The sequence below is a fragment of the Sinohyriopsis cumingii genome, chromosome 6 (genome assembly GCF_028554795.1).
Source record: "Sinohyriopsis cumingii isolate HCF-2022 chromosome 6, ASM2855479v2, whole genome shotgun sequence".
Lineage (NCBI taxonomy): Eukaryota > Metazoa > Mollusca > Bivalvia > Unionida > Unionidae > Sinohyriopsis > Sinohyriopsis cumingii.
This window is the reverse complement of record NC_142966.1, coordinates 129004158-129032074: the sequence shown is the minus strand read 5'-3', so window position 1 is coordinate 129032074 and position 27917 is coordinate 129004158. Positions and strand designations below refer to the sequence as shown.

The following is a 27917-nucleotide window of genomic DNA, read 5'->3' as shown; positions in this document are numbered from 1 at the left end:
AACAACAGGAATGCAATCAAGGGAGAATGTGAAGTTTGCAAGACAATTAAGTTTAGATTTGTAAAAAAAAAAGTAGAACCGGAGGAGACATCGCAACCTCCTTAACAAATCTGCCTGGAGCTCCCTGGGCGAAATATCCCGGAGAGAAGCATTTACCAGGATATAATTACTGCGGACCTGGTACAAGGCTAGATATAAGACTTAACGATAATAATCAACCAAATCCTGGCGAGGATCCAGTAAACGCTATCGATAACGCATGCTACTATCACGATCTTGCATATCGCAGCGGAGATTTACAACAAAGACATCTCGCTGATATTAAATTAATTCACGCAATAGATGCTATTCCTGATAAAAATTTCAAAGAGAAATTGGCAACTTGGTTAATAAAAGGCGCGATGAAAGGTAAATTAGTACTAGGTGCTGGTAATTTATAATGGAGCAAATATATTATTCTCCGCGAGGATTCTGGAAAGGAAAATCAGCAATAGACAAACTTGCTAAGGCAGCAAAAGTAAAGCAATCTGTCGCTGAATCGTGGCTATCGAAACAGGCAATTTGGCAAATATACCTCCCTCCGCCTAAGAAAATACCATATGCGAGTTTCACTGTCAGCGTCCCTAATGAAGTCCATCAGGCTGATCTTATGTTTCTTCCTTACGATACCGTTGACGGCGTCACATATAAATATGTTCTGACAGTCGTTGATATCGCCAGCAGGTATAAAGAAGCAGAGCCATTATCGAATAAAACAGCAACGGAGATCGCTAAGGCGTTTAGCGAAATTTATTCTCGATCCCCGTTGACATGGCCAAATCTTCTTCAGGTTGATCCAGGTCGAGAATTTCTTGGCGCGGTTACTTCACTGATGAAAAAGAATAATGTTAAAATCCGTCGCGGTATTGTAGGTGTTCATCACAATCAAGCTATCGTTGAGAGATTCAATAAAACTCTTGCAGAACGATTATTCGGATATCAGTACGCGAGAGAATTTATCCAAGATAAACGATCTCACGATTGGGTAACAAGATTACCTCACGTGATTAATGCGCTAAATAACGAAGTAACACGAACAATATCAATGAAACCCGCAATTGCAATTACAAAGACAAAAATACCACTAAAGCGAAATTCTACTATTCCACCTGTGTTAGGTAGCGTCACGGTCAGATATTTATATAAGGAGGGAGAAGCCGAGGGTGGCAGAAAAAGAGCAACTGATCCAAACTGGAGTGTTACGACACATAAAATATCAGCTGTAACAAGATCATCAGGAAGGCCAGCGATTTATTTTCTAGATTCACTAGCGCCACAACGCGGATTTACCAAAGAAGAATTACAAATAATACCAAAGGATACTCAATTACCACCATCGTCGTTAATGTGAAATTTAATTCTACCTAACTGAGATAATTTTCTTACTCGAGACACGGCCAGATAAACTAAATTTGACCAGGAAATTCTATCATCGACGATCCAGACCTGGCCATCTACTGTTAATCCCTGTGATGAATGTATCGTTGCTGCGTATCCGAGTTTCCATGGCGATCTTTCTGCGTTTATTGCATCATTGACAAGATTAATATCAACGAAAATAATATCATTCAAAACTAATATTTTTTCTTCTCCACATGGCAAAATAACATTGATATTTTGTTTCCTAGTATCAGTTGGCCTATAACACAACGGCACCTGCAATGTTGGAAATTTATCACAATGAAGTTTGAATAATATTTCTTGAATATTATCACGAATAATTTTTCTGCTAGCAACGATCAAATGATCTGGACGCCACAAATTTAGAAAATTATCCATCGAAGTTTCGTCGATTATTTTTCTCATCACATCACATTGAAATTTATTAGGTTGCAATCGAATCATTTTTTTAAACTCGGTCAGTAAAATATCATTAGATCTATAATCAGCGTCAATTTCTTCATAATAATCTACAAAATTTCTAAGCCACCTGTGAGGAGATTCACCATCAATAGGATCAGGTTGGCCGTGATCGCCGCACATTATTACTGCAGTATTTTTTTCTTCTAGCCAACTCAGGAATAATTTTAACATAACTAAATTTACCGTGCAAATTTCATCAAATATTATAATCTTGTTGATATATTTATTTCCCATTCGAGCCGGATCCCACAATCCACCACTATATTTGAAATAACTGTGATAAGTACAAGAATTAACGCCACGTTGTTTTATTTCTCGCGCTAATCTATGAGTTGGAGTCAACACGATCATATCAGATTTTGAAAATAAATTTATTGCTCTTGTTGTTTTACCACTGCCGCCAGGACCATTAAGATAAACAAATTTGTTTCGTGAAATTGGATCAAACACTGATACTGCTGTTGATACTTCATCGCATTTATCTTTATGAAATTTATCGCAATCTTCTACATCCGCGTCCTCACAATAATCTAGAATATCCTCGTTTTTTATTCTCCAAGTTCCCCAGGAACCATCGGTGATTAAATTTTCCAATCTACATTGAAATTTCTTATCGATATAAAATGAATCCGTTGCAACCCTTACCGCGATATCAGCAAATTTATTTATCATTGATAGTAGATTGATACTCACATAAGCGAGCATCGATGATCTTAAATGAGTATACTGCGCGGATTCTCCATCGAGATAAGTGATCACTGTACCCAACTTCGTTCCATCAATAATAATATTTTCTCTGTTGCAAAATATTCCTCTTGACACTGTATCAGCAATAATAAAATCCATCTCCGCATCATTGATAAATAACCTAGCGTGGCGATGTTTATGATCAACTGATCCTCCTTGAGTAAATTTACCAATTATTTTTCTTCCAATATCTTTCGCGTTCTCACAATCCGTGGGTAACCACACCTCGGTCTGCTTTCTATACGATATAATCGCTTCACTTACCGTCAGCGATATCAACATCGACGAATCCAACATAAATCTCAACAATACCGTAGGGACCCATCTTCGCTGAGATAAATGCCGACCAAACCAAATATAACAAATTTTATGCAAATTCTCAGCAAGTTCGAATGAAGTAACATGAGCGAATCCTGTCATTACAAAATCGGGTAACGGTCCGTTAATTGCAACTCTAGTCATCTCGTTGGTGGGATGACCGAATTTAGCAAAGTAATCTGCACAATCACCATATCCAAGGAAACTTCCAGGATAGCATGCGCTCATATCAACGGAAATCATATCCTCGAAATAATATTTGGTATTCCATAATCCTCCATGGCCGTATTCGATACAACTAAGTTGAATATCATTGAGAAATTCATTTCTTGTAGGTTTCCACGAATTTCTCTCTCTAGCGGCGTGAGCGGCAACAGACGGAACAGTAAAGCAATTTGTCAGTAATCGATCTGGATTAGACGAATACTTCTCCGCGATATTTCTCATCGCTTCGTGTAATATTTCATCTCGGTAAATATCTCCGCGTGGTAAGATAAATTGATCGTATCTTTCTTCGCTAGAAAATAACCAAATCGATATTGGATCGGACTTGGCTAATAGTTTGATATATCTAAACATTGCATCGGAACTATCTTTGGATTCCACGGGATAAAACTTAACAACACGATCTCGCGGAAATATCATTACCGACTGACTCCACGCATGTGAATTATGATCAACAATTTCGATTGGTGTTCCTCGAGAATTATACGGCGATGAATATAATATTTCACCCGATAGTGTTTTAACCGTAATAGGAAATTTAAGTTTCTTACTTAACGCAGCAACATCATCGATTGATGCGCCATCAGTAACTGTCTTTGCCCATGAATTAATTTTATCCAATCTCAATTGAGTCAGACCAGATCCGCGACGGGCATTCCTCATATGTTCGATAACTCGCTCAGCTACGCAGTTTATCATCGGAGATTCCCTCATCGCAGGTAGATTTTTCACATCAGGATTATTATTCAGCCGATAAATTCCATAGACAACAGCACTAGAAGGATACGCCCTAGCATAATAAGGACCATCAATCCCCAGCAGCAATCCTGGTTTCGAATTTTTATCAAGAACAACATTTTTCTTACCGCCGCGTACCGGATCTCGTTTATCACGAATAATCCAAATGTCATCGGGCATTTGTGCAATAAATTTTATTCCGAAAATAAATCTCTCTTTTTTGTGTGAGTTTTTTATATGTTCGATTATCTTCTTCGCTCGCTCCAGATTCATCGTAGCATCAACAAAGTTAGTTTTCCATGTCGACCAAACATGAATCGCTCCATCATCAAAAAATTCCTTCTTCGCACTATCAACTTCAGGAATGATATATTCTGCCTCATCGAGATCAAATAAATCCATTATTATATTTTAGACAAATATCTAAATATAATGAAGCAATGCGCGTGGATAATAGTCGGATCAACAAAGTCATGTGACAAATCCTGCAGAGGCGAATACTGTGGTGCTCACATATACGAAATTCGACGAGGCAACAAAGGACCACAACGATGTTTAGTTTGCCAAGTTGGTATTCGAGGAAAAACAAGATTATGTTTCTCTTGTGGAGGAAAAAAATATCGTGAATTACGAAGATATTATGAAAAAAGATCCTCCTCGGTAATAAAATGCGAAGAAGATTATATTAATCGTTTCAAAGCAAATTACGATTTAAACAAAGAGAATATCATATATGGAAATGAAATCAACGATTCCCATGAGTGAATATAAATCGCATCCCATCATCGAAGGTTACGAAGCATCTGAGGATGGTAATGTCAGAAACATCAAAACAAAGAAACGTGTTGGTAGTATTTGTAATTCGGGATATCTCAAATTTACAGTCCATAAAAGAAATGAAAGAACAGAATGTTATTCGAATCATAGATTTATATTCGAATGCTACAAAGGACCAATAGAGAGAGGACTTGTTATCGACCACATTGACGGTAATAAACTTAACAATAAACTTTCCAATCTGCGCGCGGTAACCCAGAGTGAAAATTCAAGATTTGGTAATAACCGTGGATTTCCTAATTATTCGAAGACTGTTAAATCAGTGAATCAAGCAACAGGTGAGGAAATCGCGTTTACATCGATGAGTGCAGCAGCAAAACATTTCTTTATTAAACCACGATCAGTACAATTTGTGGCAGAAGGAAAATACAACGCAACATTTTCTTATGATGCTGATTCGTGGATCAAATTCTCCTATGTACCAATAATATTTGATTCGGAGAGTGACGAAGAATAATTGAATATCTCCGCAAAACAAAAAAAAAAGATTAATTTTTTGAAAATTCTCCTGGATTTTATTTATTTTTTTCGCCCATTTTTCCCCCAGAAATATTTCTGGGATACAGATTTGGAAAATCTCGCTCACGATTTCACCAAAAGATTGATACTCACAGTTTCCCCGCGTATATCAAGTAAATTTCCTTTCTGATCCGTTAGTTTGAAATTTATTCTTGTCAATAATCGATTATGACATCGCAGGTAAAACGGATTCATTGGTTCCTTGATTATCAAATAACCGGGAGATGCGCTAGGTGAAAATGAATACAATATAAAACCCTGATGAGCTTGATTTGACTCTGACGCATCAACATTATAACTACCCTCGACAACGTCCGCGTGAAGATAAATCGCGATAACTTCCGTTATATTAACGATACCCGGCGATATATGTCGTCCACCTTTGTCAGGATCGTTATTGTGTTTAAGAATCAATTCTGAATGTACTTTTTTGGTCCATGCGGCATGTAATTTCGGAAATAAATCATCGATGGTATCAGTGACGGATTTTCTCATCGCATCAAAATCAGAATTAGGAAATTTGAAATTTGGCAGTGTTTCCTCGGTTAATTCAAATACTCTCATGAATTTTTGTTTCTCACCCGAGTTCTTGATCAACTCGAATTTGCTGATAGGAAGAACATACTCGGCAATTGATATATCGTCGACTATCGCCCGAATAAACATATCATGATAATATTCAATATCATTCGCAAGTTGATTTAAAATTTTCACGTGTTTTATAATTTCGCTACATGAACTAGATTTATTTAGGATGCATTCATGAAATGATCCTCGCAATAAATTTAATTGTAATTCGTGTTCTTGAATAAACTCGTCTAGTGTTCTTCTTACCAAGATACCGTCTATGGGGGCTATTATCCTGTTAATGTGGGTAGCGTCGAAGATTTTCACATCTGGGGGGATTTTAGGAAGAGGCAACCATGAGAGAATTCTTTCGTTAATAAAAGTGAAAGCGAATATTACTAGGTTAATTTTGTGGTTATTCATGAGATTGATGGCGCTGTGGATCAAAGGTTTGTGTTTGATATCTCCATACCATCCTTCGTTGGTTGTAAAATCTTCCTTTTTTGGTTCCGGTAGTTCTGGAAGAGTTTCATCATACCAACCTGGAATAATAACATCCGATTTCTTTGGTTTTATCAGAGGTGCGACCTCGGGCCAACCTAATATATTCCTGATCGATGATTGGTAAATATCTACCACGTACGGTGATTTCACTTCTATCATTGACGATAGTGTTGGATCATGTGAAGATATCTTTATTCCCGGAGTAGCATCGCCGGTTAAATTTGATATTCTAGTGGTAAACTCATTATTCAGTTGATCAATTTCATAACTGCCCGTTGGTATACCAACGACGATCCAATCGGGTGTTCCATCGGGTTTATTCTTATTTGCAAAAACAAGTGAATTATTTGGCATCAAATTACCAAATGATTTCGATCTAACATTAGGCCAGCTGTTGTAGACGCGCAATTGTGTTAATGCAATTTCGTTAACGCTAATTGGGGTTGAGAAATTAATACTAAACTCGGGTTTCGTTGAACTTAGCGATATTAACGTTGTTGTTGGCGGTGTCGTGTTTGTCACGATCTGGGCTAACTCGGACATTATTAATATTCATTTGTTCAATCTCCGAGTAAATACTAATCATTGTAGAAAATTCTAGATCGGATATAATACCATCGTTGAGACTTTCAGAAAGTAACAATGATAACTTCGAGTATGCGTCATTGATCTTAGTTAGTTTACTTTTGTACGAAGATAACTTTTCACTTGTGCACGAGGATATCTTTTTCGCGATGATATTAAGAACACCCGCGATTGCTGTTGTTGACGAGATTATTATTGTTGCAACGATTGGCGCTATCATTGTTACCGCGGATAGAATTATTCCTGCACCAGCGACCACGGCCGATACCGCGTACACTGCAACATCAATGATAACTAATTTGCGCTGGTATTTATTTATTTTTATCTGATAATCGTCAAGTTGTTTTCGCAACAAATCCTGCCATGATCGCGCCTGATTGTAACGGTAATCAGATGCGGTCATTTATTAATCTACGATAACAATTGCGGAATTACTGCCTATATTCGGATAAAAATTCGAAAATTGCAAAATACTTCACCGGTCCTATGGTGGTTCTATCTGGCGGTTCTAGCGTGAATGTTGGATTGCCATATTCACTTAACGAAATAATAAAAAATCCAGGGCAGAATTCATAAATTTTATTATTCTGATCCGGTTGTACCTTAAATTTTATATCGGAGATAATATGTGCTCGATATACGCCAGCAATTGGCGCGGTAAAGCTAAATGTGTCATTCTGGGGTGTCCAGGTAAGATTATTTATGGTTAACACAAATGTTAGATTGCATCGTATAATTCTGTCTATCAAATGATCTGGCACATAAAATTTCGCCAATCTTGGGATATTCAATGACGATATTTTTGTGTTGATATTGTTAATTTTTGTGGTTGTTTCGATAATTTCCCTACCTAATTGCTTTACGTCAGTGGCGTGACCAGTTTTATCAACGGATTGGTCAATCTTTGCTGTTGCAGCAAGAAGTTTCGTGCTTAAATCTTGAATTTTTTCATCGTACGTTGATGTATCTAACTTTTGACGAGCCAATTCACGTACCACGTTAATTTCATCGTTGATGGATTTTATTTGTACTTGCATCGCGTTAATCCCCCTGGTAAATTCGGGAACAACAACATTACCGAGTTTAATAATTTCCTCGTTGATTTTTTTGTTGAGATCGTCGATCGATGGTTTCTGGCTCATCAAGATATTTACTTCGTTAATTTTGGCAAGAATACCAGTAATTTCCTCGTTGATTTTTTTTATTTTCTCGCTAAGATCGTCATCGGCTTTCTTATCTGATACGGAGGAAGTATCAGTTGATGTTTTTATATTCTCGTCAAATTTTTTGCTAAATTTAGCTAAAATATCGTCAAGTTTTTTAAGATCGTTATTTAGTTTGTTAAGTCTTTTTGTCATTCTATCTTGAAGTTCGTCGTGTAATGTTTTATCGGCCTTCAGGGGTAATTTTGCTATAATATCGGCGATATCAACAACAGATTTTAATACCATCTCCGATTGGCGAGTAAATTGACTAATGTGATCGCGGTATTCGTCTCGCTTGATTATGTCAGTTATTTTAACGTTGCTAGTTTGTAATCGCCCTTCGGTATTTTGAAATACAGCAACTTCACCAGGATCAACTTCTGATAGTGATAAAAGATTGTTAATATCACTCTTGGTTGCAAACTTTGATGTATCGATGTCGACTGCATCTTTTTTTTCTTTCCTAAAGAGAGACCTACCGTAAATGTCAACCATGATATTTATCTACGGTATATTCAAATAAAATTTTGCGAAAAGGACGAGATGATTTTGAAATTGCATCAAGGACATTAATTGACTCTGGACCGCATATTGGTGGATCCGCTAATGTTTGTGTTGGGAGTGTTGAATACCAAACCGGAAGTTTTAATTTTGACACATATTTGATAAATTCGTTTGGTGGTGCTAATCCGTATGAGTCGAAGTAAATGATTTCGCGAGGATTAATCGCATACGCAACCCAGTGAGTGCCAGGACCGGAATTTTCATCAAGATTTATTATTCCTGTCTCGGTAGGATTTGGTTTATCTGGTAGTTGATCTCGCATAAATACGCCTCTGAAAAATTTTATTTTCTTTTTTTTTGCTTCACTTATTAAATCTAAATTTGAGGCTGGTAGGCTCGACTTAGACCGGATCCGTACGGGGGTCGTCTTAGGTAAAGGCCGGATCCTTGTTGCGTCTGCAGCACTTTTGCTAGAAGAGAGAAGGGGGAGATAAACCCTCCCTTTTTTTTACGATATCTTCCTCCGACGATCTTTTTTCCTAATGCGGTACTTATCCCACCGAGTGCACCTAATCCTATTGTTTTTGCAATCATGGGGGCCGCCGCAGCTATTAATCCTGGAATAGCGGCGAATAAAGGAAAAATACCACCTACTTTGATCATATCTCTGATTGCACCTATCGAGAGATTCAAGCGAATACCAGTATTTGCTGATCTGGCTCTGGTGAAATGTCCGTGTTGATTTTTAGTTAACGATAGTTTGTTAGGTCCACCGTGAAGTTGATTACTTTTCAAAGTTAAACTTAAACCTCGTCGTGCTGCTGTTGCTGCATGAAGTTTTTTCACCTGACCGGGAGTCAGAGTTACGCTGACGTGATCGTATGGCATATTAATAATCACTTAATCTAAATTTAGAATTTTGTTACATGTTCTCTACGGGTGCATCGATGACTCTCATTCTACCACTGATACCCTCCAGGATCATCGTTCTATCACTGAGAATTACTGCGATGGCTCTTGCTGGTCCTCCTGTGTTAATTCTGGCTTTGAAATGAATATCAACGACAGACTGCTTTACCAAATCGAGATGTTCCAGGGAAAAGTAATAGATGGGATAGAGAGTATTAAAATCTAGTTGTGATATTTGCAATCCGGTATCAATATTTTGATCACGTCCCATAAAACTTAATAATCGATGATACGCGCGTGCCGTCGAATTGTTCTCAAAATCGATGGCTATTTCCTCGGATGGCTCCTGTTGGCCATTTATTCTCAACGATACGTTTGTTGCCTCTAATCGATCGAATATCATGTTACTATGTAATTGATCGTCTCTGATCATGCTTTGCAGAGCAACAAAGATATGTCTAGGTGCGGAAGAGCCTTGCTGTGACGCAATTCGCCAAGTAAATATTCCGTCCAAATTAACATTTTCGTTGGAGTCAGTCATTGTTGTCAACCAAGACATGATGGATTTTCCTCCTTGATTCATAAACGACAGTAATTTTTCTTCTATGATCATTGATGGAACTATTGCTGGCATCCACAAGGTAATTTTTTCAAGGACAACTTTACCAGGATCACCAGGATCTCGCCAAATGGCTCTGTCATCATTGGCATCTCGAACGAAAGATATCGTATGCTTCGCTCCGTAAATAACTTTTCTGAAATGTCTGCAAAATCCAAAAATATGAGATAATGGAATTGCACAGGAGAATTTTCGTTCAGCTCCCTTCAACATATTTTTTCTTATGGCAAATCCAAGATTGTAATTGCCATTGGGGGCAATCATCGCTGAACGAACATCAGCGAGTTGGCCATTGGGGGCTACCGGTCTACCAATATCAAATGGTAAATGTTCAGGGTAGTCGGAATTATCCTTGGCAAACATCATACTAGGACCGGCTGATCTGGTAAAATCATCCGAGTATCTTGCTAGACCTATGATAGTCGTTGCTATATCAACGTTGTTCGTAATTGATTCAATCTCTCTTCCATCAATCATGTAAGTGGCATTCTTGAATAATGCCATGATACCATTATTGACAAAACCAACACCAAAATCCGCATCGTAGTTGGTACCATCAGCTGCCTTTACAATTTTTCCAACAAATTCGATATACGCCTCAGATGGAAGAAAATATCTTGTTGTATCGTGGACTTGAATTTCCTTCCGATTTCTTGAATCTGGCTCAACTACATCGTACGAGAAATACTGAAAATCTCGCACTGATGTGTCCCTACCTACTGGCTCGTCCATATCAAATACTTCATTTGACACTTGTGCGAACATTTATTACTAATAATATCGTCTAAAACGAAGACCACTACCTGAAACAAAACTTGTATTTGCTAAATTTGTATTAGCAACATTCTGTGCTGGATTTATATTAGCAACTTCCTGCGCTAGATTTGTTATAGCAGCTTCCTGTGCTAGATCATTTATTTTTTTATTTGCCGCATCATTTATGACCTTACTAACTTCGGGTGGCATTTCTCTGGTAATAGGTAATTTAACAGGTTGCTTTTTACGTACTAAACTTAATATTTTATTTTTGATAGCGTTGAAGCCTTTACTGGCCAAATTACCGATACCAGAAATGGCAGTCTCACCTATCTTTCCTATCGCTTTCAACCCAAATTGCTTAATCACGGGTCCAATTTTAGGTATTACTCGCGTGACAAGACTTCCAACAATATCGCCGAATCCATTACCGTGAATATATTTGTATACTGGCAATCGAGAGTTTACTATGCGGACCTGATTAGGTCTGCGCTGATGTTTATGAATAATCATATTATTTCAATTGTGTTGATTTAATCGATGAGTTCATCGACAAACTCCTTGTAAATATGAGAATCGATGATACCACCACGGAATAATCGCTGACAAATATCTGATGCTTCGTTGACTATCTCACGAGAGTTATTTCCGGCTCGCTTTCCTCCGATTAATACTTCGAGGCGAGATACATCATTGACAACACTGTCGGGACAAACTGAATATCCACTTCCTGTTTTTTTTGTTTCTGGAGATTCCAATGGCGTTACGTAAAATAAATCGTCTGACGGCGTTGAAGATTTCTTCTCCTCCTCTGATGGTGACCCCGGCGATGTCCCCGACGACGTCCGTGGTGAATATATTTCTGGTGGAGATGGGGGAGTCCCAGCCGGGTGTCTTTCTAGTTTTTTACCCTCAGGATCGTATAATAAATATTTCTCAGTGGGACCCCTGTAGTTTGAAGCTGTTGGTTCCGGAGGTGGGTCCATATACCAGGGGCGTTCTACGTGAGGATAAAACTTTTCACGTATTTCAGGAAGTTCAATGGAGTGGCGAATATCAAAGGAGGATGAATCAGAACTTTCATCTTTAGGTGACGAACTTTTACTTTTAGGTGACGAACTTTTACTTTTAGGTGATGAACTTTTACTTTTAGGTGATGAACTTTTACTTTTAGGTGGCAAAATTTCCTTACCTGTAGGTAATGAAAGGGAAGGGGGACGAGGAGGAAGAGGTTGTAATAAAGCAGAAATTTCTTCAGATGATGTTTTGAGTTTGGGGTATGTTAATTTAGAAATAAGTTCCTCTGTGGGATTATAATATTTTTCAGGTGTTGCTGAAATTGATGCTCTTGCATTTCCTTGTGATAACTTTATTCTCTGTTTATAAACATCCTCTGTAAATTTCTCAAAATTTTCATCAGAATATCTTATTGGTTTTCCTAAAGCACCAAAATACATCATCGCATACCAATCAACTATTTTAACTTTATTAGCATCAATATCTTTTCGCAAAAAGAATCTTTTATTTTCCGGAGAATCATCTGCAGCCATTTCAACTATTGAATCATAGTTTCTGATTAAATACAACTTATTTTCATCCAAATAATTTCTAGCAGATAAATTAGGATCAATTATAAGCGAATCATCATCTTTATGAGGTTCATCACTCTGATCTTTTTTCTTTTTCGATTTTCTTTCTTTTTTCTGAGGTGGAATATCTTCCTTTGGTCTAGCTCCTAATTCCTGTGGTTGAATATCTTCCTGTGGTGTTTCTTTTCTCACTCGTTTTTTAGTTTTTTCCTTCTTCTCCTGTTGTTTTCTTTCTTTCTCCTGTTGTTTTCTTTCTTTCTCCAGTTGTTTTCTTTCTTCCTTCTGCTCCTTATTATACTTTTGTGTTGCTCTTGCTGCAGCTACATATCTTACGTAAAGCCTATCTTCTATCTTTTTTATTGTTGTTGTTTCTGTGTAAATTTTGTATAATAAATCGTACCAAACTTCACGAGTTCCATATCTTTTTTTTCCTATTTCAGTCAAAAATTCCCTTCGATCCTCGAACATATTTTCCACAAGTTGAGCAAAATGATCTATATTAGGATACATTTCATAAAGTGGCCGTGATATTATATCCCATCCCTCATCGGTGAAATTTTCTCTTAAATTATCAATATTATATTTTCCTTTTATCATCATAGGTTTTCCTACCACAGGTTTTCCATCTCCAGGTTTTCCTCCAGCAGCAATTGCAAGTTGTTGTGCTGCTGCTGCTATTGCTAATCGCTCTGGTAATGTTCGTGATTGATCCTCAATACTTCTCAACGCGCGAAAAATTCCACTTTTTCTAGCATCTGGATCTTTTTCGTCGCCATATACAACCTGTTCAATTGTTCCGGTCACTGGCTTCAACCATTTTGCCGAAGTTTCTGAAATTCCATGCTGCATATCTTCGTAACCACGAACATTTCTCTTAAATAATCGTTTTGTCGGAATTAGCTTCTTTAATGCCGCTAATTGATCTCGCGCTAATCTAGCAGATTGAGGCTCTCCAACTGTGCTAACTTTTCGACTCATCTTATTTTCAACTATATTGTTTTATTGTGAAATAAAATTAGTATCCGCAACCCAATCTTGCAATCACAAATAAATTTTACAACACCCCCCCCCAAAAAAGCTGCCATTTTTTTTATGTCCGAAAATGCAATTTGGGGGGAAATTTTACGGATTAATTTGCGTAGGAGGCGTTATTTCTGCTTTCTGAGGCTTCTACGGAGAAATGTTTGGTAGGAGGGTTAAATTTATCTGAGCCACCTGGTCTGTACGACTTCCCTGCTGCTTAGATATTGTCATCTTTTGTCTTAATGTCCCTTTCCTAGGTGCATGTAAATGTTTCGCAAATACAGAATGTTGATGTTTAATCAACAGACGTAACAATATAGCAATAATTCACCTATTTAATGAGTCGTCTCTTTGTACTTGAAGGTCGAAAATTTGTTTCTTCTGAATCTCAGTTTTCAAGACTTCGCCCTCGTAAGCTGCTTTGAAATGGGCCTCTCTTTCCTGACAGGTTTGCACCTGATTCTGCATACGTTCCAGGCTATATTCAATTGTTTAAAAGAGTATATGTTAAACCACAACATAAAAAGCAAAAGCTTAGAACAGGAAAGCACAAAACATTGATATCGGTTTCATTTGTCCACGCTTTAATGTATGAAGAGAGGGTATACATGATCCATAGGATCAGCGCTCTGTATACCTTGTCATTGCTGATCTAGACCGCAAGTTACTGCAACAGTTAAGTCTTGTGAGGAAAAAAGGGGCCCTGTTTAGAATATAGGAGGTTCGTAAGTGAACGTATTATAGTATAATTCAATAACTAAATTGCTAACGTAACTATCATTGTAAATTAAATTGTAATTTGCAGAGTAAATATAAATGTCTTTCTGCTTAATTTAATTTTTCAAATTGTCTTCCTAACTTTGAATATAAGCATGTCTAATTTATACCAACATCATTTTATTTCTTATAATTGAGGATACACAACTAGCTTTTGAAGGTCAACTAAAGTTAAAGTCATAGGACCCTTTGGGATCCGAGGCTAGCACATACAGAAATCTGATATAAAAACTTGTCATCTTCTACAGCATGCGAATTTATATTTTGAGGTCAGACTATTTATTTGTTACACAACCATAACATTTCTAACACAATACCAGCGCAAGAAAATACTCTAATTCATCTGAATACAGCTGGAACTATAAGGATATATGACGTTGCTTAACCGGAATAATCCCAAAAAAGGTGATGGAGGTAAATCGGTTAACTAAAATAGCAACGATAGATGGTTGTTTGGAATTCGGTGCGTAAAGTTTCTGCACCACAATAAAGTAATGTGGACCACAAAAAAATATTAGTGTGCACGGGCATATGTTGACCGTGCTCTTTGTAGGCGAATATTAGTTTGTAACTGTCTTTGATTTCACCGGTAGTGAATTAGCAATTCTGTATCAATCGTTGGAGGGATATACATATTTCAAATCAATATTTAAACACAAAAATCATAGAACAATTTTAAAAATGGATATGTCATCTTTAGGTCTCAACGTGTACGTGATCATGCATAGTACGTATTTTACTCGGTGTTTTATCGGGTCTGTACAGTTCATAATATAAAACATGTTTTGTATTAAGTAGTTTGTTTGATGATCAATTATCGTCATAACAATGTATTTTAAAATCTACTTATTTACTGTATACCAGCATCATATGACTATTGATAAAACACTATAATGAGCATAAATATGTCATTGCACATTATATTCAAACCGCTGCAAACCTTAAAACTTTGGAGATCACTTTTAACGTACAACCAGGAGAAACCATATTTAGTCCTAATTGAAAGAGTTCTCCTTCTCATCTTGCATGCAAAATATGAAAGTTAATGGAGTTATCGTTATTTTGGAGGATTGATAATTTATATACGTTTCGCGTTTCAAAGTTTACTACCATTAATTGTCCCACCTAGTCATAAAACCGAAACCCTCATGCATATAAAATACATTATTTTTAATAATGTACGGAAAGGAAAAATGGTATCATATCTCGCAACATTACAGAAGTGTTAAACATGATTCCTGTTGAAGCGTTTCGCAAATTTCTTGAAAACTCGGTGGAAAAAGCGGATTTTAAAAATGGAAAGGAATAGAGTTTTGGAAAGCCAACATTATTAGTTATATGCAGAAGTGACACTGACCAGTTCCTATACTAGTTAGGAAATATGCCTCAAGGATCCTTATTTTATAAACAAACACTCGAAGCGTGGTCTTATTTGAAATAAATGGAAAATAATTTTTCATTTAGAAATCTTTATATCATAACTCAATATTATTTATAATATTGCCCGTTTATGGTACGAAAATGGATAAATAAAGGAAAACAAAGTTATTTAAGTTATTTATAAATGTAGACGATACGATTTAAAATTTAAATTTGATACTGACAGCCGAGACCTCATAAATTCACACATATTCTACCTTCACTTCTAGGATGTTAAGCAAAATGGAAGCAAACATTTTCTACTATAAAGAAAACTGTATGAAAATATGGTAGACGTAGCTGTTCAACATAAATAATAGACTTTCCTATATTCAAGAACGGGACTAGAAAACATTTCACCTTACCCCATTTAAATGTATACCAGACACTATATTTTGAGACATGCTGTATAGGTACACATACATAATACAAGGAAATAATACATGTATCTTTAAGTGCAACATATTGAAGCTGACTTAAAACTCTAAATAGAATATACATCAGCGTTTAAACCAATCATTGCACTCAATAAAAGGTATACAAGAGCGTCACAAATTAAAACATTAGCCCAAACGAGAAGGAACCATCGACGATTCTGACAAAGTTTGAAACAGGAAGTGCATCATTCTAAGTGTAACGAGGAACTTATCTCCCCAAATTAATATGAATAATTTAAATCATTATTGCAGAAGTCATTGTCCGAGTTAGATGACTCTGACAATATTGTTAGTGAGGAACGTCCTCAGTAGTGAAGGGGGATAGATTAGCCTCAATGGGAATTAGCATTACAGACCCCCTTGGGTCAGATTAGCCTCAATGGAAATTTAACATGGAGAAAAATCGTGGGTCAGATTAGCCTCAATGGAAATTTAACATGGAGAAAAATCGTGGGACAGATTAGCGTCAAGGGAATTTAAACAGGGTGGGACTTTATAGCGTCAAGGGAAATTGAACATGGGATTTTTTTTAAAAAAATAAAAAATTTTTAAAAAAAGGGGTAGGCAATTGAAAGGCTATCTCTTTTCGAGAAATATGGCTGGCCCTGAAAGGGGCCTTTGGGTTTATGTTAATGTATTCATTAACATAAATGGCACCGCATTGGTCTTCTTCTTGTCCTTAGGCTGCGTCTCACTGTTGGTCCGTAAATCAGCACTCTTTTCAGGCATCCTTGTCTTTCAACGTAGATGCTACGTATCCACAGGCCGGTGTTTGTCCTGTGGACAACGGTCCACTTGGATCGGACATACATGAGTATGTCCGTCCGAAACATCATGGAAGACACAAGGGTGGATGACTCAACTGTAGTTCACATCTTGAAGCGACGAGAACAGGTGAATCAATGCAGTGAACTGCGCTTATTTATAGGCAGAGGAAGGATTGAAACGGATTGAGTTCATTCACCAATCCGAACACGCGTTACAAAATTCAGTCAGCTCGCATCCAATCCGAAGAGAGCAGTCTGTGACGTCACGTAGTCTATATAGATTCGCTAGCGCTTGTGTACAGTCAATCTATGCGACAGTGATTCAACATGACGGAAACTCAGAAAACGATCCATTGGGGTGCACCAGCAGGGGAGACTGCCCAAGGGAACCCGGACTTACTTTCAGAAGAGGTGAATTGGGATTTTGTGGATTTTCTCTCCTCGCAAGAATTTGTTCCGGAGCCTTCGTTACCTACTTCTTCATTACCGCAAGTGGAGAATTTTAGACAGAGACAGAAAGAAGAATTGGAGAAATTTATAGAACAGCAAAAGGAAGCGGAACAAGCTTTTCTCCTACAGCAACAGCAGCAAGAAGAGGTAAGAAAAAAAAAAACAACAGCAACAACAGCAAGAAGAAGTAGCAGCAAAGAAACAAGATGGTGAAAATCAAACGGTCACGGTACTGTTGGACATTTTAGCGGAGTTAAGAAGTCTGAAACAAATGTATCAGACTTCTTTATCACGACCAAAGAGAATACGACCTTCCCGAGCTAAACACGTCAACCCTGTGACTAAGCCTACCGTACCACCCTTAGTGATTTCAACCCAATCATCATCACCATTACGCAGTTCAGAAGTAGGCCTTGGTCGTGGCAAAGGCTTAAGGCAGTTAAAGTTGATTGGTTAAACTCACCCCTACACCATAAAGAAAAAGGCCCTTTTCAGGGCCACCCACATTTCTCGAAAAGAAATACAATTTCAATTTGCCAATAACTCAAAAAAAAAAAAAAAATAACCCACCCATTTTACCCTTATAGTACGTGTCTTTTTTGTATGAGTGCGTGAGTGTAGCTTCTTATTTATAAAATCATAACTCAAAGACACTTACCTTATATCATTAATTTATTCTTTTCTCCATTGTTACAATCCAATTCACAATTCACACCACAACACATTTTAATAAAGTTCATTGACTTCTTCTTTTCTCCTTGTTTAGTCTCTCCGTTTTTTAATTTCTTCACCGTCACACTCTTTTCCTCTTCTTCCTCCTCGCTTTCTTCCCTTCTTCTTTTCTTCTCCTGTTTCTTTTTCTTCACCTGTTTTCTTTCTTCCTCAGAAGAATCCCTTTCTTCCTCTGAAGAATCCCTCTCTTCTTCTGAAGAATTCCTCTTTTCTTCTGACTCCTCTTGTTTCTTTTTTGGGCAATCTGGAGACCAATGTCCTTTTTCTTGACAATAATAACAGGTATCTTGACTTTTGTCTTTTTTATCCCTTGTTTTTTTTTCTTTTTTGACGGTCTGGACATTCTGAAGACCAATGCCCTTTCTTCTGACAGATATAGCAAGTATCCTGACTTTTATCTCTAAAGGAAGGAGAGTAGTCCGTAGGCTGGTCTGAAGAGAATTTTCTAATGACCCCTCGCAAAGCTCTGACGTTCCATCTGGTTAGTCTCTTCCATCGTTGTGCTCGGCTTGAGAGTGAAATGAATAGTGAAAGGACAAGACACACACCCTTTTATATACGCTGGTCTGCCATGACTATAAATTAGTCTATGGTGTTTGAACTTGAGTCATTTGACGTTTTTCACTCAAGATGAAACGATCCTATTCATTCGAGAAGAAAGAAGAAGAAAGTAAGAGGCAGAAACGTGATCTATCGCCTCGTACCAGGGCTGAAATCTTGGCACAAATTCATGCCAGTGATTTTGAAGAGGACATGAGTGAACCAGAATTTGAAATCTCTAAACCAAGTTCACCACCCTTAGTCAACCCTATTCCATTGGAGAGACGGAAAAGCGCTCCTCTAGAAAATTTAGAACCACGGCTTACAAATACACGGTGAAGTTTAAAGATTTCAAGGGTGAAGTGCCGTTAGAGAAAGCAGAAGTGTTCATCACTGGGGTGTGGGACTCTTTGCTCACTGCACTCAAGCGACAATGTCAACCCAAAGAAGACGATCGCTTGAGACTTTCCATACAACACGACGGTTTGAAATCCCCTGTTTGGATCGAGTTTAGCACCCCTGCAGAATTGACCGCTTCCAAAGTCATGGACAAGATTCAACACGTACAACAATCTAATGATCAGTTTGACATCACCGATGGTAAAGCCACACTGGACATGACCCACGTCTCTCCTCCTCAAGGGACTGGATGCAAAAAGATGTTATTGGTGAACGACCTTCGCAGCACCAAAAAGAGTCTCGTTCAAATTAACAACCCTCAAGACCAGATGTGCTTAGCCCGAGCCATCGTGGTGGGACGAACCTATGCCAACAAGAACGACACGGCAGAATGGAAAAGAGCCTGGAAAACTATTCGACAATCGGACCGAGCCAAACAATGAAACGAAACAGAACTCCTGTTGCAACAAGCTGGCCTGTCCAAAGACACACCCTGTGGCATTCCTGAAATGCAAAAATTGCAAGATGCCCTAGCTCCACGATACACCTTGAAAGTGCACCCTCAGGAAATGCGTGGGCCTCTGTTGTTTCGAGGGCAAGATTTTAAGGACGGAAAATACATTCATGTTTATTATCACGATGACCATTTCGATACCATTACCAGTATCACCGGATTCCTGGGATACGGTTATTACTGTGAGAAATGTGACCATGGTTATAATAATCGAGAGCAACACAAGCATTGTGGATCGAAATGCTCAGGATGTTTGGCCTCTTCACCCTGTCTGAGCGAAGAACCAGTGCCTTGTTCAACTTGTCTGCGCACGTTTGTCAGCCCTACCTGTTACCAACAACATCTGAAAACGCAATATTCACAGCAGAAATGCGCTTGTCAGGTGCTGAGATTGTGCCCTACATGTGAACAAGTCATACGTACCAATAATACCAAGGCACACGTATGTTCAGGAAAGAAAAAATGTCACATTTGTCACCACATCGTGGACTTGGAACACCAATGTTACGTGCAAAAATACCAACCCCCACCAGAGAAAGAGGACGGTCACAAGAAGAAAGGCAATTTCATCTTTTTTGATTTCGAATGCATGCAAGAGACCGGTATTCACATTCCTAATTTCTGCGTGGCTCATCGAGCGTGCATTCAAGAACCTATCTTCAGTCATTGCCCTCACTGCAGCAAGATTCCTGGAGGGCGTGAAAAAATCTTTCTTGGACCGAACACGCTAGCCGATTTCGCTCGATGGGTCTTAGACCCCATCGACAAGACGTGGAGCCAAGAGGACATCGAACGTTACGGAGATTGTCATCGTCATGCCACGGTGATGGCTCACAATTTCTCCGGATACGATGGACAGTTTCTTCTCAGATACTATACGGAACAAGGCACCGAACGTGCTAAAGTGACTTTGAACGGAGCCAAAATCATTTTCATGCAAGTGGGACAAGTGCAGTTTAAAGATTCGATGAGCTATTTGGCCATGCCTTTGAGTCGAATGCGTAAAACGTTTGGAATGACAGAAATGGCTAAAGGGTACTTTCCGCACTTTTTCAATACGGAAGCCAATCAACACGCCGTTCTACCCCATTTACCTGAGGCTCACTATTACGACCCCGACAACATGCATACCGAACAACGAGAAGCTTTCTACGCTTGGTACCAGGCTCACGCCTCGGACCCCTTCGACTTTCAGGAAGAAATGTTAAAGTATTGTCGTTCCGACGTGGACATTTTACGACGTTGCTGTGGAAAATTTCGAGAACTGTTCATGGAACACGGAGGGGTCGATCCTTTGAAAGAAGCTTGCACCATTGAGAAAGCGTGTTCCTTAGTGTATCGACAACGATTCATGCCTGAAAACACCGTGGCTGTCATCAGTCCTCAAACGACCCACTATGTCAAACGTCAATACTCGGTCAAAGCCCTACGTTGGTTACATTACTTGTACGACAAGGAAGACAAGTGGATTCAGCATGCCCGCAACGGAGGGGGTGAAAAGACCATCGGAACGTATTCGGTCGATGGCTGGGACTTAGAAAACCCCAAGATCGTGTACGAGTTTAACGGTTGCTTATTTCACGGATGTCCCGTCTGTTACCCTGACCGTGGCACTAAAAATCAGTTTTTGCAACGAACCATGGAAGACTTGTACCAGGACACTTGTCAGCGACGCTTAAAGTTGGAACAGCAAGGATACCAAGTGGTGGAAATGTGGGAATACGAGTACGATCACCGTATGAAAACCGATCCCGAGTTTAAACGCCTCGTGGAAAGTTACCAGTTCATGGACCCGCTGAACCCGAGGGATAGTTTGTACGGAGGAAGGACCAATGCCACCTGTTTGCTGTACCAAGCCGACGAAGAGAAAGGAGAAGAAATCAAATACTTGGACGTGTGTTCGCTGTATCCCTACGTGTGCAAATATTGTCGCTTTCCTGTAGGGCACCCGTAATTGCTGACGGAACACATCGACCTGAAAAACATTCGACAATACGAAGGCTTGATCAAGTGTAAAGTTTTGCCTCCCACGAACCTATACCATCCCGTCTTACCTCACCATTGTCAAGGGAAACTGATGTTTCCCTTGTGCCGTACTTGTGCCGAAACGTGCAACCAAGACCAACCTTGTCATCACACCCAGGAAGAACGTGCCTTGACGGGAACCTGGGTCAGCGTAGAATTGTTCAAAGCTCTGGACATGGGATACCAACTGTTAGAAGTGTACGAAATTTGTCACTTTCCCAAGACACAACAATACCATAAGGGTGATCCCAGTCAGAAAGGCATTTTCGCTGACTACGTGGATGCCTTTTTGAAACTGAAGCAAGAAGCCAGCGGCTATCCTTCCTGGTGTCACACTCCCGAAGACCAAATACAATTCAAAGAGAAATACTACGAACAAGAAGGCATCACTTTAGACCACATCGAGAAAAACGAAGGCAGGCGATCGTTTGCCAAAGTGATGTTAAATTGCTTGTGGGGTAAAATGGCACAACGACCGTATTTACCGAAGACGGAATATTTGACAGAGCCTTCCCGCTACTTCCAGATGATTCACGACAAAACCAAATACATGAAACACGTGGACGTCGTTCGAGAGGATTTGATCTTGGTCAATTACGAAGAAGATCTGGACTTTGTACAAGACGATCCTTTTGGAAATGTCATCATTGCGGCTTACGTGACAGCCCATGCTCGCTTAAAATTGTACGAAGCTTTAGAACTGTTAGGAGAACGCGTCCTGTACTTTGACACGGACAGTTGCATTTACATCCATCACCCGATTCAACATCACCCTGACATCGAAGGAGACCGTTTAGGAGACCGTTTAGGAGCCTGGACAGATGAGCATCCCGACGACAAGATTCTAAGTTTCGTCAGTGGCGGTCCTAAAAATTACGGCTACGAATACCGGGACAAACAAGGAGAAGTGCACACGACGTGCAAAGTGAAAGGACTGACTCTGAATTATCGTACCAGTCGAGTGGTCAACTTTGGGGTATTGAAAGAAGCCTTGCAATCGGGAGAGGATGGAAACTTTAAAGTGACCACTTACCAACCGAACAAGATTGTACGTTTACCCACTCACCACATCGTCAGTCGACCCTTGGAAAAAGTTTATCAAATCGTGTACCAGAAGCGAGTTCGACTTCCCAATCATTTCACCTTACCGTATGGACACGTTGGTATAAAACATTGGTTGTAAGAGGATAGCCACCCACCAGAAAGATGACTTCGCCACAGCAAGAATCGAGTGAGAAACCCGATGAGAACTCCAAGTTCAAACCCTACCATTTTCCAGTCTTCTTACCTGACTATTGTGATTGTGCCTGTCGATTGGACACGTTTCAGAAATGGCCTACGGATAGGGAAGGATTACCTTCTTCGCATGTTTTAGCTAGAACAGGATTTGTCTACTTGGGACCTGAGTCAGGATTGGGATACGAGGTACAGTGTTTCGCTTGCGGACTGAAGTTACGAATGGATCTATGTATCTATAAAGATTCAGCTATTCTGGAACATACTCAATGGTCTCCGCACTGCCCTTACCTTTCTATGGCCTTTCCACCCATCACACTACGGTACAATGTTGACGGTACCTTAGAGACGGTACCTTCCAGAACAGGACATAAAAAACGTAAAAAAGGAAAGATGTACAAGCTGGAGACTGCATTGCGACTAGTATAAAAAGGGGGCTATGGTCAAGATCGATAGTTCATTGTGACTACCAAGACCGAACGAACAAGATGAATACTTTCAGAGAAACACAGAACAAGTTGTTTAGAAAGGCACAATTCAAGTGTGAGGCTTCGGAAGTGGAATGCGATTGTGAGCCTTGCGATGGGTACGATGCTGTACCTTGTGACCTGAGCGATGCCGTAAAGCATCATTGGAAACTTTAGTGTCCCTACCCCTATCATGGAAAGTGATGCTGTGCGTGTCAAACCTGAGGGATGCGAAAGCGATGCCGCTCGTCCTCTTGGACATTTTACTGGGTTTCGTTTTAAAGGGGAATGTTCACCTTCACGTCTACCCCCCCCCCCCCTACGGATGTTATCCAGCCCTGAGCAAACTCGTGTTCCTGTCACCCAACCCTCATCGAAACGAACCTGTGAAAAACGAATATTCGTTTCCTGTGCGTTTGTCGGAATACTGCGACTTTGAAAATCGTCTTCAATCGTTCAAAGGAAAATGGCCTAAGTATCTGGGAGGACCGACCCCCGAAGAATTAGCCAGAGCTGGATTTTTCTACTTGGGCGAAGGAGATAAAGTCAAGTGCTTCAGTTGCGGTGTGTCACTTCACCACTGGGAACCGCAAGATTCGGCCTACGTAGAACATGCTCGATGGTCACCGAATTGTCATTACTTACCCTTAGTGGGACCGAGACATTGAAGTAACTTCTTACCATCATCTGTTCATGGATACTTTACAAGAGAACATTCGTGCTTTGCCTGTGGAGTTGAGAGAACGCATTTATCGAGAACTGGTTAAAATACAAGTGAAACGTAAAGAACAATTGCATCCGTTACGTCACCGGTGTTTGAACCACTGGTACCTGAAGGTTATACAAGGATTGATTCAATTGAAAGTGTTCCATCGGACAGACATTGATCAACGATCCTCTAGTTTTAAAAAGGATTGGTTTGGTATGGACGATTCTACCTACATCATTTTAAACGTACTGCATCGAATTCCAGAGGAAGAGTTAACGAATTACCAACATCTTGAACACAATGTCAACTTAGTGAAAGAGGAAACTTCTGAACGAATTGTAATGTGTAGATAGTGACTCAACGATTTAAATTCGACACTGAAGTAAAACCATGTTTGTGCAAAGAGTACATTTCTTGTGTCAGACCAAAGAGGATTTAGTATGACCTATTCATGGATACTTTGCTAGAGAACATTCGTGCTTTGCCTGTGGAGTTGAGAGAACGCATTTACCGAGAACTGATCAAAATACAAGTGAAACGCAAACTCAAAGTGATTCGTCCGGTTTTAAATTATGCTATGTTCCAAAGTACAAGAAGACTGATTATGAGTGGATATTACATTAGGCACAAAGTTAAACGAGGCTATTGGCCACCACCCAACGATTCCAAAAACAGTGTATATACTTATGGATACTTTACAAGAGAACATTTTGGGCTTGCCTAAGGATTTACCGAGAGCTGGTCAAAATACAAGTGAAACGTAAAGAACAATTGCATCCGTTACGTCACCAGATCTTTAACCACTGGTACCTGAATGGTATAAGAGGACTGATTCGTCAGAAATTTTTTCAGTGGTCAGACCTTGTTGAACACTTTCAGTGTATGAATGATGATGATGGCCCAGACGTTCGTAATTTTGGTTACTTCGAGATTCACGTACTGCAACGTATTGAGGAAGACGAGTTAAAGGATTACCAACATTTGTCACATGGAATCTGCTTAGAAAAAGACGAAACATCTAGACAAACTCTGACGTTTCAGTTACAGTATGAAACATTTAAATTCCCTACTGGAGAACGAACGTGTTTGGTTAGAAATTACCTTTATTGCTTCCGAAACAAAGACGCTATAAAATCAAGTTGCCATGCCACGGATTATGTCACATATCATTCAACAGATTCCGTGGAAGGAACTCAATGACCATATTCAAACCGTGGATCATTACCATCGATTATTACAAGAACTGTATCCGTTCAATTTGGGACGACAAGTGGTGTGTGTCTTAGTGACTTGTTTTCTGGGATTTCGTTTACCAGCCGATTCTTTGTGGACTCTTTACGATCAGTACTTACCATACCCCCATGGCCTTAAATGGTCACGAAAAACTCCTTTTGCTCAAAGCCTTGCGTTTTCATCTGGATACTTCTCGACCTCAACAGGAAAAAAAGATTCGTCAACTTTTAGCTACCCAAGACGTGTATGACGATGTGTGTGTAGCTTGTGACTTACATCCCCATTGGACAGATGTCCGTGCCTGGAAAGAATGGGGTTTTGAGGCTTGGACCCAAGAAGTGGCCCAGTATGCACGAGAGTTGTTCAAGGAAAAAAGTTACTTTTCAACCCGTGTTAGTGACGGTGCCAGAAGAACCCGTCACCCAGGACAGGACTGTCGTGGACAGGCCTGAAAGACCCTTTCGGGAGGACACTTGTGTGACCTTACCCCCTACTATAGAACTGGTTAGAACATTACCCAAAACATGTTGTACAGACACTTGTGTTTATTCCACGTTCATAGTTATCATGTGCCTTTTATCCTTGTACTTAAGCCTTTGGCTTTTATGTATTTTTGTCTTTCGTATTCATGTTTGAAACATTCAATAAACGAGTTCTGAAAAAAGTATATAAACTCTTGTCTTGTTTGTTTTCGCGTCACAAGTGACATTTCTCACACCATGGCTACCTCTGCTGTCTCTGCTCCCTCTTCCTCTACTGTCAAAGTCATCGACGAACACTTAGATCGTGCCAGTTGGGAGGCTTTGTATCTTCGCCATCCCTTTAACATGCTCATTGCTGGACCTAGCGGTTCAGGCAAAACCGAATTCGTCAACATAAACATCATTTGATCGATCGGCCCCCTCAACGGATCGTGTGGTGTTACAAAGAGTGGCAATCGGCGTACAACCTCTTGCGAGAAAGTCAAGGCGATTCCATCGTGTTTGTGGAAGGCATTCCTAAAGAAGACGACGGCATCATCTCTGACTCCCGTCAAACCCATTTGGTCATTTTCGACGACATGTTAGGAGAAGACGAAGAAGAAATTAAATTGTGGTTCACGCGCAAAGGGCATCACCGTAATGCCAGTGTCGTTTACATCACCCAAAATTTGTTTCAACAAAGTAAAGCCCATCGCACCATCAGTCTCAATGCACATTACGTGGTCTTGTTTAAAAGCCCTCGAGATAAATCGCAAGTGCAAGTCTTAGCCAAACAGTTAGGAACGCCTTGGCTGACTCAGGCGTACGACGATGCCACTCAAACGCCACACGCCTATTTACTCGTCGATTTGAAACCTACCACCCCCGAGGATTTGCGATTTCGTACCCACTTGTTTCACCACTGGTGCCAAGACGGAGGGCCTGTCCTGTACACGTCTCCGTCCTTGACTTCATTTCACTCCCCATAAAAAATCTATAAAAACCTCAGACCCTTTTTCGTCTGTCTCACACACAGTGTGAACATGACGTCCCTTCAGTCGCATCTTCCCGTCAAATTGATTCGTGCCTTGTATGGCATCAGTCGAGAAAAAAATCCACAAACACGAGCTCGTGTCTTAGAAGCTAGTCTCAAAGAAGTCTTACGATGGTTCACGGTGACGGCACGTCAAATACTGCAAGGAATCATTCAGATTCCTCATCAAACCAAACGCTTTTTCGATCGAAACAAAGTCGCTTTGGTCCAACTGGCCGATCCCCGCATCGACACTCAAACCAAAAAACAAATCATTTTGAAACCTGGAGGGAGCGGTACTCTAGGAGGGGTCATCATTCGCTCACTCTTAAGATGGGATCCTAATGCCCCCAAAGTTATCCCCAAGACAAAAGTCCAACGAAGCCCCAAGAAGAAAAAGAAAAAGACCAAGTCCCCAAAGAGAAGAACTTCTTCAGTGGCGGGACCCTCCTCTTACCAGACACCACCCCGGAAAAAGAAAAGAAGCCCCAAGAAAAAGAAAAGTCCACAGAAGAAAACTAGTCGCAAGAGAGGCACTTCGGCCAGGACGCAACCGTACACTCGCAAACCACGACCTGCCACGGTGGTGACTACGTCTCCGGCATCCTCACGTTTGTCCACTTCTCCGTTGATGACACCAGGAACTGAAGAGTACTTGGAGACGTTGATCACACCAAGAACATCTCCGTTGATGACCCCCAAAAGAACTTCCCCAGTGGCAGGACCCTCCAATTTAGTGGCAGTGGCTGCTGCTCACAAAGTACCTTCTCCCCAAATCAAAGTCCATGAAAGATCGGGCATGTTACAAAGTTTACTGGATTTGTCCAAGCAAGAACTGGCTCGATTTAGTCCGTTACGTACCCCTGCACGACGTGTCATGCCTGTCCTCAAACTGATACGCCGTAAAGACGATCAGTGGCGACGCGTTCCAGTATAAAAAAGGCCTGTGACCGAGTAGGGTATCAGTGTTTTTTGGTGCTCCTAAAGACTCAAAGATGTCACCCTCCAGAAAACCCCAAGGAAAGAAAAGGAAAGGACTGCCACCACGTTTAGCCAAACATGGGGATCTGTTATCTGTCCTGTCCAAAGCTTCTCCACCCCTACGAAAAAAACTCATTCAAACGGCCTCCAAAGAGGTCATCGATACCGTGTACGAATGTTGTTTGAACGT

General features: G+C 39.9%; 1 protein-coding gene across 5 annotated transcripts in view; it reads right to left on the bottom strand.

Moving 5' to 3' along the window:
- LOC149797944 (uncharacterized) overlaps positions 1-27917 on the bottom strand; it is a 127813-nt gene that overhangs the window by 13822 nt on the left and 86074 nt on the right. For all 5 annotated transcript variants that reach the window (XM_089963005.1, XM_089963006.1, XM_089963007.1 and 2 more), the window contains one exon: positions 13879-14025. In XM_089963005.1, coding sequence (XP_089819131.1) covers positions 13879-14025 — 147 coding nt within the window. The remainder of the gene's footprint in view (positions 1-13878; positions 14026-27917) is intronic.